This window comes from Anomaloglossus baeobatrachus (assembly GCF_048569485.1).
Source record: "Anomaloglossus baeobatrachus isolate aAnoBae1 chromosome 7 unlocalized genomic scaffold, aAnoBae1.hap1 SUPER_7_unloc_4, whole genome shotgun sequence".
NCBI classification, from domain to species: domain Eukaryota; kingdom Metazoa; phylum Chordata; class Amphibia; order Anura; family Aromobatidae; genus Anomaloglossus; species Anomaloglossus baeobatrachus.
This window is the reverse complement of record NW_027441818.1, coordinates 215,274-227,919: the sequence shown is the minus strand read 5'-3', so window position 1 is coordinate 227,919 and position 12,646 is coordinate 215,274. Positions and strand designations below refer to the sequence as shown.

At 42.9% G+C, this 12,646-nt stretch overlaps 1 protein-coding gene across 1 annotated transcript in view; it reads right to left on the bottom strand.

The window, feature by feature from the left end:
- The window catches only part of LOC142259433 (NEDD8-conjugating enzyme UBE2F), a 314,423-nt gene that overhangs the window by 98,693 nt on the left and 203,084 nt on the right, over positions 1-12,646 (bottom strand). Inside the window, exons 5-6 of the mRNA XM_075331845.1 lie at positions 7,320-7,390; positions 697-754 (exon numbers count right to left, since the gene is read on the bottom strand). Coding sequence (XP_075187960.1) covers positions 697-754; positions 7,320-7,390 — 129 coding nt within the window. The remainder of the gene's footprint in view (positions 1-696; positions 755-7,319; positions 7,391-12,646) is intronic.

The following is a 12,646-nucleotide window of genomic DNA, read 5'->3' as shown; positions in this document are numbered from 1 at the left end:
ATAGTGGCCACATAAAATATTGACACTTTGGGCATAATTTGGCCATTTTCCATTAGGGGTGTACTCACATTTGCCGTCAGTGGTTTAGACATTATTGGCTGTGTGTTGAGTTATTTAGAGGAGACCAAATTTACCCTGTTATATACGCTGTACACTGAATACTTTACATTGTATCACAGGGTTGTATCTTTGTGCCATGAAAAGATAATGAAATATTTACAAAAATGTGAAGGGTGTACTCAATTTTGTGATTTTCTGTAAGTCTGGTACTCAATCACACTTCAGTATTTTTTTTTTTACGACAGTCAATGTAACCACAGCAACCAGTGTCAGTCAGCTGCTGCCAAGGCAAGCTAAATTATGGGGTGCATAAAAAGGCAGAAAAGCACCCGTTGGAAGCATACAACCAGCATTGTAGTGGATCAGTGAGGCTAGTGACTTCTTTGTCAGTGGAAGTAGTTGTGAAGGGGTCACTAAAATAGAAAAAAGGAATCTAGTGCCTTTTTTCTAACAACAACAACAACAACAACAACAACAACAACAACAACTGAAGAGTCCTAATTCAGAGATTTATTGCAATGTGTCATACGTGGAGTTAGGAAGGAGGTTCCCCTCATATGATCAACATTGACTTCCAAGAGAATAAGAAACTAGATGGCATATCAACTAATAGTTGAAAAATGGGTTTGTCCTTACCTTTAAGGTTCGTGTTGGGGCCCAGCCCGTGCCATCTATCGAGTGCTCTCTCAGTAAACTGAAAAAGTGAAAAGAAATCAACATATTAATGAGGAGGTCTAATTTCCTATGTTATATGTGAAAGGTATGGTAAACATGTATAGTAGATATGGGTCCAACGCCTATCTTGAGAATGGGGCAAGTCAACAGGAGATTCCATAGAAATTAATGCGTATTCTGACCACCTCTCCACCAACAGTAGTGGTGAGTGACCGGGCCCTGTTCATGAGAAAAATACAGGGACCTGCGCTAACTATACTATATTTTCATAGCAAACCCTGTGAATATGAAATAAATGTAAATACCTCCTTAAAGAGGCCTCTCACCAAGTCAAAAGTGACTACCGTATCTCTTGGTCTTATTTTATTCCTGGTGTTACTCAGAGTATTCAGTGGGATTTTTTTTTTCATGGTCTCAGGGATATGGCTTTTTGTTTAGTACTAATGCTTCTGGTCTTTATAAGGAGACGTGGCTCCCAGGAGCCTCTGGCGACGTGGCTCCCAGGAGCCTCTGGCGACGTGGCTCCCAGGAGCCTCTGGCGACGTGGCTCCCAGGAGCCTCTGGCGACGTGGCTCTGAGGATCCTCTGGCGACGTGGCTCCCAGGAGCCTCTGGCGACGTGGCTCCCAGGATCCTCTGGCGATGTGGCTCCCAGGATCCTCTGGTGACGTGGCTCCCAGGAGCCTCTGGCGACGTGGCTCCCAGGAGCCTCTGGCGACGTGGCTCTGAGATGCTCTGTATAATATTCTTATTGGTAATGGCGATAACAGTAGAATTAAATAAAAAGAGCACAGTCTGCCATTCTGGTCATTTTAAAAACTCTAAAATAAGTGAAAAACAGGGAGCATATAGATGTGCCCCACCTCCCTCCCACCCCAATACACATGAGCTCATCTATGAGCATGTATGCCAACGTGCCCCACAGACAATGCTAAAAGGGTTTCTAATTAATAACGCTAGTAAGCGAATAAATTGACATTTGCCTCAAAGTCACAAAAATAGTTTCCCTCCTATAATAAACACAACTAAATTGAAAAGTGTAATTATATGACCTACGTGTCACTATTAAAGAAGCATTAACACAACACCACCAAATCACAAATAAGATTATAAAAAAAATAAAAGTAACAGGCTAGTATTTATACACTTGGGTGTACAGCAGAATCCGCTCTGGACACGAGATCTTTAGTTACATTTCTGCAACTGAGTATTCATGGTAAAATCCATTAATATGGTGTATGATATTTGTCTAGAAAACTTAATAATTTGTCGTTACTTCTGGCACAAACAGCAATATTACATGGATTTATATGATCTGCAGCAGAGAACTAAGCAGAGAAAACCAACTGGGAAATTTACCTTATTAAAAAAAATAGATAATGGAAGATTTTGTAATAAACCGTACCCCTACTGAAAAATGTGCTTCACTGAGCCCTAGGATCCTCACATTCAGCACCTATGTAAAGCCTTTTCCTGCAAAGATCAGCGGATTTTGCTGCAGATCTCCAATTCCCAGGTCACTAAAAGGAAGTTTCTATTGTTCATCACATTACACATATATAAAAACGAGCCCAGTCCTGGTGACTGGTTCTACACGCTCCCATTACTCTTGTATCCCAGTACCTCCATACCTGGCATTTGTGCACTTTGCATAAAAGAGAAGAGGATTGCTGGCCCATATCAGTGTTGAGGCTGCTGTAATCACAGGACTTCATCAACTGGCAAATATCCCCTATAGACACGCAGCCAGACTAGAATTTCCTATTTGCTACCCATATTCTTATCAATAAAAGGTTTTTTTAAGCAGCAGTGATTTAGGTCTCTTCTGTCCCATACTGATATATGCAGAATGCAGGGCAGTGTTTTTATATACATTTTTTAAATGAAATTGATTTTTACATTCCGAGGTGTTGAACATCGCTGACCACCCATCAATTAGCTTGTTTGCTGATTTGGTAACCTGTCAAGTGCAATATGCACCTACAACCATGAGCAGTTCTGGGTGCATGTTGCTAATCCCTGCCCAACCGTCCCTGCATCTAGTAGCATAGATAAAGAGATCTTTAGAAAAAGTATTTGTAAAGATCCCATATGATATGCTAATGAGGCAAGTGACTAGTCACAAGGGTGTTAGTTCCCTTAGCTAGTCAGCACCTTAGCATGTCAGTATGCCCCTATGGGCGTACTAACATGCTACTGAACGCTCAGTGTCAGAGGATGGTCGCGCTCACCTCTCTGCTGCGTCCGACTCCTGGATTTCTGCTCAGTGCACATGATCCCGGACTTTCACAATGGTCAGAGAGGTGACCGTGACCATGCCTCATTAGCATGTTAGCATGCCCAAAGGGAAATGCTAAGTGGGCTGACTAGCCAAGGGACATAATGCATTCTAGAATACTGTATATAAGAGCCCAGACTGCTATGTAGAATATAAAAATCACTTTTATAATATTCCCCTAGAGGGGGGGCGGTCCGGTCCAATGGGTGTTGCTGTTCTCCTGCCCGGCGTCTTTTTTCTGCGGCGATCCACGTCCTCTTTCTACCCAGCCCAGAGTGGATGACGCATCCTGCATCATTCACACAAGACGGTATTGTGGTCCTGCGCAGGCGCACTTTGATCTTCCCATAAGTACAAGGTGTTCAGTGCTCAGAGACATGGCCGTGGTAAAGAAGACTGAAACCAACCACCACTGAGCAAATGGATGGACCACCACAGTTTACAATCTTGTAACTGACCTAAGTTATATATGATGATGGACTTACTGCCTGGTGAACTGTGCATATTTCCATGTGTATACAAGGGACTCCCATTTTTATTTTTTTATTCACACATTTGACAGACGTTTTCCCATCATACTAGGACTTGAAGTAATCTGCCATTGTATAAATTGCGTTGTTCTCCTTTTTATTTGCTCTGCTTCCTAGAGAATTAGCACAAACCTTCACTTCGCCTCAGATGTCAGTAAGGTGGAGGTGGGCACTGCTATGAGCTGGTATTATTAGAGATGAACTAGTTGGTCTTTTTCTGTTTGAGTTAGGCTACTTTCACACATCCGGTTTGAGCCGTGCGGCTCAATCCAGCTGTGAAGCATATGCAACGGATGCAGCGAAAACACCGCATCCTTTGCATAAGTTTTTACATGCAGCCGATCCGTTTTTTCCCGGTTGTGGCACGCTACTGAGCATGCGCAGTGGAAGAAACCGCATGCGGCGGCCGGATGCGTTTTTTTCTGCATCATGCCGGATCCGGCGTCCATAGGCATGCATTGAAAAATGCGCCGCAGCGACCGGATGCCGGAGCAAAAAACATTGCAGGCAACGTTCCATCCGGCCGCGGCATCGGCTAAACCTGCAGCATGCGGCAAAAACCGGACTGAACGCAAGCCCATGCGGCACAATACGGCACTAATGTAAGTCTATGCAAAAAAAAACGCAACCGGCGGCAAAAAAAAACGGTTGCGGTTTTTCTGCAGAGCGCCGTATTGTGCCGCAGAGCAAAAACCGGATGTGTGAAAGTAGCCTTAGAGACTCAAAATCATCTCCCAAACCCATTGCCAGTTTTTAGAAAACCGTTTCTAAAAGGTCTACAACTTTCAAAAAAAATTACGATCTTTATGCAGTACAATGCTCAGACGTAGCATGGACGTCTGCACTGCTCGGCAGCCAGTAGAGATCTTTTAGGGAACCAATCACCAGGAGTTTAGTATATAACTAAAGCCAGTGCTATACTGGCACTATCACGCACATTCTATACATACCTGTAGTGGTCAGCTCAGATGTTTAGGTTTTGAAATCCAAGTAAAAAGTAAAGTTTATAAAATCGGCAACTGCTTGAGTGACAGCAGCTGAGGAGCAGATAATATCTGGGGGGGTATTCAGAGTTATCCCCTCCCCCTCTTAGAATTAGCATAAGTATTATACAGTTGATGTAACTTTTCTCTTCCAGGACCTGTGGTGAGGTCATACCCATGTGACCAGAAGGGGCAGGGCCTCAGCCAATAGGAAAATGTTGCTCCCTGATATCAGCTCTGTTAGCTGAGGCTCCACCCTTTCTGGTCACATGGGTATGACCTCACCACAGGTCCTGGAAGAGAAAAGTTACATCGATTGTATAATGGTAACGTCTAAATCCCATTGGCAGAGGGACTTCTGCTGACGTCACGCCCATGTGACCAGAAAGGGGCGAGGCCTCCACTGACATTGCTCATACCAAGAAGATACATTATTCTTCTAAGTCCACGTCGGCATAAAGTTGATTATAATATAAGTGGAGGTCTGGGGGTGAGACCCCAGATGGGGGGCGTTAAGCCTCCACTTGCATGAGTATAGTAGACGGAAGGAAACATCACCATGCCCACCAAATAAGCAGTCACACCCACTAAGGAAGTCAGTCACGCCCACAGGTCCTTCTACCTACTGGGATTTTCCCACAATCATTGTATAATACTTATGCTAATTCCAACAGGGGGAGGGGGTAACTATGAATAGCTCTCAAGATATTATCTGATCCTCAGCTGCTGTCACTCAAGAAGCTGCCGATTTTATAAACTTTACTTTCTTGGGTTTCAAAACCTAAACATCCGAGCTGACCACTAAAGGTATGTATAGAATCAGCCTGATAGTGCCAGTATAGCACTGGCTTTAGGTTATATACGAAAATCCTGGTGATTGGTTCTCTTTAAAGATGAAAGAATAATGACATGGCCCCTTCCTCACCTGATCTAAACCCTTCTGAGAACTTGTGGGCCCTTCTTAAATATTAGATTTATGGTGAAGGATACCAGTCACCTCTCTGAACAGTGTATGGGAGACGGTGTTTGGTGCAGCCCAAAAACTTGATCGTCAACAGATTAGGAAACTAGCAGACTCCATGGATGGACAACTTATGACTGTTGCTGAAAAGAGAAGTGACCATATTGGTCAGTGATATTTTTGTGAAATGTATTTTTGTGTATTTTCTGTTTGGTTATTAATTTTCTCTAACTTTAACAAATTAAAATAAACAATTGAGATGGAAAATTTACATTTTATTTGCCTGATAATTCTGAAGACAGATATTCTCCTAAGAAGGACATAAGCTCACTTTTACTTTCTTAAATAGTCAGGTTTCATGTTTATTAAAGGGAACCTGTCAGCAGAAATTTTGCTCTAAACCTAAAAGTTTCCCCCTCTGCAGCTCCTGGGCTGCATTCTAGCAAGGTTCCTATAGTTTTTGTGCCCCCTTTTAGACCAAATTAAATACTTTATAAAGTTGTACCTTTTGGTATGCAAATCTTCTAAATCCATGGGGGCGGGCTGTCTGGTGTCCGTTACTGTCCCTCCTGACGATTTACGCCGTCCCCCAAAGCTCCATTTCATATCTCAGGACGCCGTCCAGTGTGCCCGAGGTCCCCCGCATGCGCCGTGCGACTGTACCGGGACTGTGCACTGTGTGCACAGTGTGACCGCTGGTGACGTGTTGCGCAGGCACGAGATTATGGGCGGCACTGTGATGCTGTGATTGTCATCAGCAGGTGCCCGCCCATAATCTTGTGCCCGCCCTTTCCCCTCTGCCTCCAGTGTTCTGCGCAAGCGCTGGCCAGATGACCCGATGTCACCTCTCGTAACCGGTGGTGTCCTGCTTCGCTCCTCCCATCTATTTCCTGCTCCAGGGCAAGATGGGAAAGAGGGAACGTCGGGTCATCTGGCCAGTGCTTGTGCAGAACGCTGGAGGCAGAGGGGGAAAGCGCGGGCACTTGCTGATGACAATTACAGCGCCGCCCATAATCTCATGCCTGCGCAACACGTCACCAGCGGTCACTGTGCACAGTCCCGGTACAGTCGCACGGCGCATGCGCGGGACCTCGGGCGCACTGGGTGGCATCCTGAGGTATAAAATGGAGCGTTGGGGGACGGCGTAAATCGGCATGAGGGACAGTAATGGACACCAGACAGCCCCCATGGATAATTTAGAAGATTTGCATACCAAAAGGTACAACTTTATAAAGTATTTAATTTGGTCTAAAAGGGGGCAGAATAACTATAGGAACCTTGCTAGAATGCAGCCCAGGAGCTGCAGAGGGGGAAACTTTTAGGTTTAGAGCAAAATTTCTGATGACAGGTTCCCTTTAACCTCTTGGATTGACCGACAGAACTGTAGTTGTTCAATAATCGAAAATACAAACTGCCTAATTGTGCTCATTTATTTTATATATTAGTCGGAAGTTTCTTAATCTCAGATCACCGACTTTTCCTCAAAATACGGAGGATATAATAAGGAATTTTGCAATTGTGACATAATATCAGCAGAGTTCAGTACCACAGAGACCTTGCATCGTTAGTCCCTGCTCGTTAGAGTATTTCATAACTGCTAAGGACTACAATATCGGTTTCAGCGCAATTGTTCTATTTGTAGAGATCTTTGTCAGTAGTTTTCCTAACGACTAGTGTCATTACAGAAAGGGAATAGTAAGCAATCAATAGGTTATAACCTTGGCTTGTACAATATGATATTCTGAGCATTAAAACTTGAGTCAGCACAAAGGGAAAAAAAAAATGTAAAGTAAAACAAATACAGCACAACCTTCATAAAAAAGCAGCTCTCACCTTAAACAGATTTCCCCCGTCTCGGTGATGTTCGGATGCCAGATCCGTGTTAAGCACTTCACTTTAGGAGGCTGCGTACAAAGGAGAAATAAATAAATGTCACAATGTTAGGAGGAAGGTGAGACAAGCCATCCATCACACTCTGCAAGTTCTCTTTATGGAGCGGCGGCGACATGCCAATAATCACACTGGAAAATAAATGGCTTCAGATCATTTTTTAACCTTGCTCATTGCAGTTTTTAGTTTTTGAATGGTGTTACACCAGGCAAATGTTGGAATATTACTCCGCTGAAGGTGAGCGGAGGTGTGTAAAATTCACATTTCCTGCCAATAAAGCTGCAACAGTCCCTAAGAGACTTCACACAAGACTTTAATTTATGAGAGCTACAACACAGACTGATGTAATGAGAATGTGAACATGTCCCTATAGGCCTATGCATGTACAAAAGGGCTTGATCATCACACTTCCTTTTTACGGCTTACGTTTTACACACGTCTTTCTAGAAACCTGAAACATTTCAAATATTTTATCCAGACAAGTTAGGACAAAAACAAAGGACGTCGGCACAAAAAGATAACTTATATGGCATCTTTATGTAATTGTCACAAAAGGACATCAACAAGCACACTTTATGCAAATATTCATTTTGTGACCTTTAAGAAAATTTATAGGATTTATGAAGGTGGAGTTATATCTCTTAAAAGCCGCCGGCTTTCAGTCACGCACGTGTGCCAGTGTAGCTACCATCACTACTCCATTCACCGACCGAGGAGGCTGTAGGCACACCCCAGCACTACGCCTGATGAACTGCAGTCAGTACCGAGGCGTGCTAACAGCTTCCGCTCTTAGTGTTGTGAGTGGTGACCTTAGCGAGACTGGCACTCCTGTATGACTGAAAGCTGGTGGCTCCCAGGAGAAAAAAAAAAGTTAATTTTCTCCTAGGTGCCGCACTTTCAGTATTGCAATCGGACACCTTCATAACGCTATTAAAAAGAATCCTGTCACCAGGTTTTTCCCTTATGAGCTACACCCACCATCAGTTAGCTCTTATATACAGCATTCTAGAATACTAGAGCCCAGGCCGATCTGTAGAATTTAAAAAACACCTTTATAATTCTAACCTAGGGGGCGGTAGGGTCCGATGGGTGTTGCTGCTCTCGGTTCGGTGCCTCCTCCATCTTGTGCGATTGCTGTCCTCCTGCCCAGCCCCCTGTGCATGATGGGTTCTGAATCATTCAGAGAGCTCCTGAGCATGCACACTTTGATCTACCCTGCTTAAGGCAGAGCAAAGTACTGCAGTGTGCATGAACAAGCAGTATTTCACCTTTTCTCACATCTGTGGATTACACTCTGCCCTCAACCGGGCATACCAAAGTGTGCAGGAGTGCAATGGAGGCCTCTGTGTGAATGATGCAGGATGCGTCATTTACACGGGGCTGGGCAAGAGGACGGTGATCCCACAAGATGGAGGAGGCACCCGGACTCAGAGCACCGACACCCATTGGACCAGACTGCCCCCTAGGTGAGTATTATTAAGGTGTTTTTTATGTTATACAGATCGGCCTGGGCTCTTCTATACAGTATTCTGGAATGCTGTATATAAGGGCTCACTGGTGGTGGGCACAGCTCATAGGGGAAAAACCTGGTGACCGGTTCCCTTTAACCTGCAGATTAATCCACAGTTTCACACATGACAGGTTCCCTTTAAGTTTTATTTATTTCAATTACAAAACAAAAATCTCATTCTTATATATATATAAATAATGAAGGACCAGGGCTACAAGGTACCTAAATGTTACATAAGATACATGGCATGTAGAAAAGTAAGGTTATTAAGACTAATACATTGTTTAGCAGCAACCATAGTATGGAAATGTCCTTGAGAAGCCATCAATACAACTCACACAGATGTAACTAGGTACAGGCTGTTGTGATGGGCAATATGGGCGCAATTTTGGCTTAAAATGGTTTTAACTTATACAAAAATGTGCAGCTTTTGAAATTTTCCCTCCAGCTGCAACAACTTTTTGAAAGGTAGGCAAAACTCACCCAGTAGAGTATGTAAACGAGTGCGGCTGCCAAAATCACCAGAATTTAAGGCAAAAATGTTCTGTAAATTACATCAGTAACACACTTTAGTAGTACACCTCTTATGCTGGAGCACGGCATTAGTTAAATGTGCCAAATTCATTAATAGATGCACACCTCAATGATTTGGAAGCCTCTTACTCCGGTGTCCCCCTTCATATGAAACGCTAATCTTGAAAAATCGGGGCATACAATTGCACCAATTTTTATGACTTCGAGAGTATGTCATAGAATTAAACTAATAAAATATATATATTTAAAAAAAAAAAAAAAACACAAGGCAGAGGTTTTGTAAGTAATTTGTGCAATTTTTCTGGCAAATCAGAAGCAAATTTTGGTGAATGTCTGTTTTCCACAAAAATGAATAAGTCATTAGGCTTATGCAGACTAACCACGGACAGCCTGAATCACACATTGGCTGCTTGATTGCAGACAGGTACGCATTATTCCAAATGATGCAGAATTTCAGAAAGACCGTTTGGAAATCCATTCAGACTACATAGGGAGAAAGCTCAGTAGACCAGCGCAGCCCATAGTTGAGTGACAACATGGTCTGCTTCTTGTTGACTGTGGTTCGAGCTGGATGAACCTACATGACCAGCTCCCATTAAAAATTCTCCATTAGCAATTTTAGCCCATACAACGCTCATTTCTTCTTTATGACTGCAGCCATTGCTCAGTGCACACATCTACAGAAGGACTCCAATTTATTTTCTAAGCCAGATAACCTCAAAAATATTCAATGGCTTCAACCATAAGGGTACTTTCACACCTGCGTTGTTTTCCTTCCGTCACAATCCGCCCTTTTGGAAAACAACAGAATCCGTTAACGGATTCCGCTGTTTCCCATAGACTTGTATGGATGACGGATTGTGCCAAAAGTACCTGCGTTGTTTCCGTTGGCCGACGCTGCGTTGCTTCCGCCGAGCGGAAGGAACGCAGCATGTAACGTTAATTGCTTGCGTCAAAATGACGCCGAGCAGCGGATTCCGTTGCTTCAGTTAAAATTTATAATGGCTCCATATGGTAGCGGATTCCGTTGCAAAGTGCTTTACAACGGAATCCGCTGCTGGATTCTGCTAATTTCTACTGAGCATGCCCAGAATGAAAAAAAAAACAAAACAGAGCCGACGCATTACATTAGACGGACGCCTAACGGACGCCAAGCGGATGCAACGGGTCCGTTATTTCACAGGAATCAGCCAACGGATTCCTGTGAAATAACGGATCCGTTGCATCCGTTGACATCACAAAAATAATGGATGTGTCAAAACGACGCAGCAACGGACCCAGTGGATTTCGCCCAACGCAAGTGTGAAACTAGCCTAAGATGAAGGGTTACCCAGGATTGAAGTAGGGCAAATGATGCGGCTGCCATAGTGCTTCCATCAATCCAGCCCTCGATCCCTTGTTTATTTGCATAGTTTATTACATACTTTTGGTTACATTGTCGTTAAGGAAGTATTCATTACAAATGTTATCCTTAAAGGGAACCCGTCAGGTCCCTTATGCGTTCTAACCTACAAGCAGGGTGATGTGTGGCCTAGTAACCCCTTCCTATCCATCCCTGTGTTGTAATATTGTAGAATATGAATGTATAAAAACACCGTATTATTTACATGTTCCTTATGTAAATGATCAGAGGGTCTAGTCCCCTGGGCACATGCTCAGAAGACTCCTGCGGTTCCAGTCATGCACAGAGCACGTCTGCAGCCGAGAAGCAAGCACCCAGATAACAAACAAGTCTGCAGGAATGGCAAGTGCACAAGTGCAGGATCTCAAGGAGCTGACGTCGCTCATGTAAATCCATGGTATCACACCCACAGGGGCGTGACACCATGGAAAGCATGCAAACGCGCACGGGCGATGCGACGCCCAGGGGTTAGACCCTATAGATCATTTACATAGGGAACATAAGTAATAAAGTATTTTTATACATTCATATTACGCAATATTACAACACAGGGATGGGTAGGAAGGGGTTTCTAGGTCACACATCACCCTGCTTGTAGGTTAGAACACATAGGTTCTGACAGGTTCCCTTTAATATATTGCAGTCATCATATTATATAGCACTGTGTACTTACAATTACTTATTTTACCATTCTATCCAGTTAATTATTCTCTTTTCAATTAGATCTATGACATTGCATCATTATAAACAGACTAGCTGAATCCTTCTAAGTACTGTGTTCAATCAGTAAATCCCTTTTCATTTCACGAATCATCACTGCAAAAGTCAATGGCAGAGGGAGAAGTGGAGCAATTGGGTCAGGAATTCAAGAGGGGGACGACTCATGCAGGGAAAAGGGACTTCCTGTTTATACATATTTGAGAGAAAAGAGAAGAATTAACTGGGTAGAAAGTAAAAAAAAAAAGAAAAATGTTAAGTACACAGTGCTATATAATATGATGACTGCAATATATTAAGAGGATAAAATCTTTGATGGGAGTGCTTCTTTAAAGATATACAAGTCAATTAGTACTCCTTATGGAAAATGACTGGACTTGCTAAATAATGCACATTTATAGCTCAAAAGCGTAGTATGAGATTTATTAAACATCTTAGACACTCCAGTCTATAGAAACAAGTGCTGTTTAATAAGCTTTGTGCATCGTATCTGTTGTACTTTGTCATTGCCCGGAGTGCCCTTATATATCTATCTGATATCCAAGTAACAGCATCAATAGTGATTATAACAATGGTGAAAGACTTCAGCATCTGATGTAACCAAAGTCAAGATTAATTGGATTCATAGCCATTGTTATAACAAAAAAGAAGATATATACACATGTCATGTATGATATATACACTATATGCTTTATATAGTATCTATTTATAAAACTCTTCGCATCGCACTATGGACAGTCGGCTGGCATATGTCCTGTATTAGAACAGAGATACAAACCTCTGACTGCAGGATGATTAATAGGCGGATGACTCCAAGGGATACAATCCAGCACCGGAAGAGAGTTCCACAAAAATCCAATCCTTCAGGTTAAAAAATGAACCATATAGGTGTAACTGCCAGAAATAGGAGACCATTGCGTTTCGGGTGAGCACACTCTTACATATAATATATTTACAAACAATGTGACCAATGAATAATGGAGAAACTGACCACGTCACAAGATAAGGACGCCATCCTCCATGTATGCTTGGCTGTCCCGTTTCAAGACACTTACTTGTTTCTCACAACGTAGGAAGAATGAACTGTGTCAGAACTTTTATTTCTTT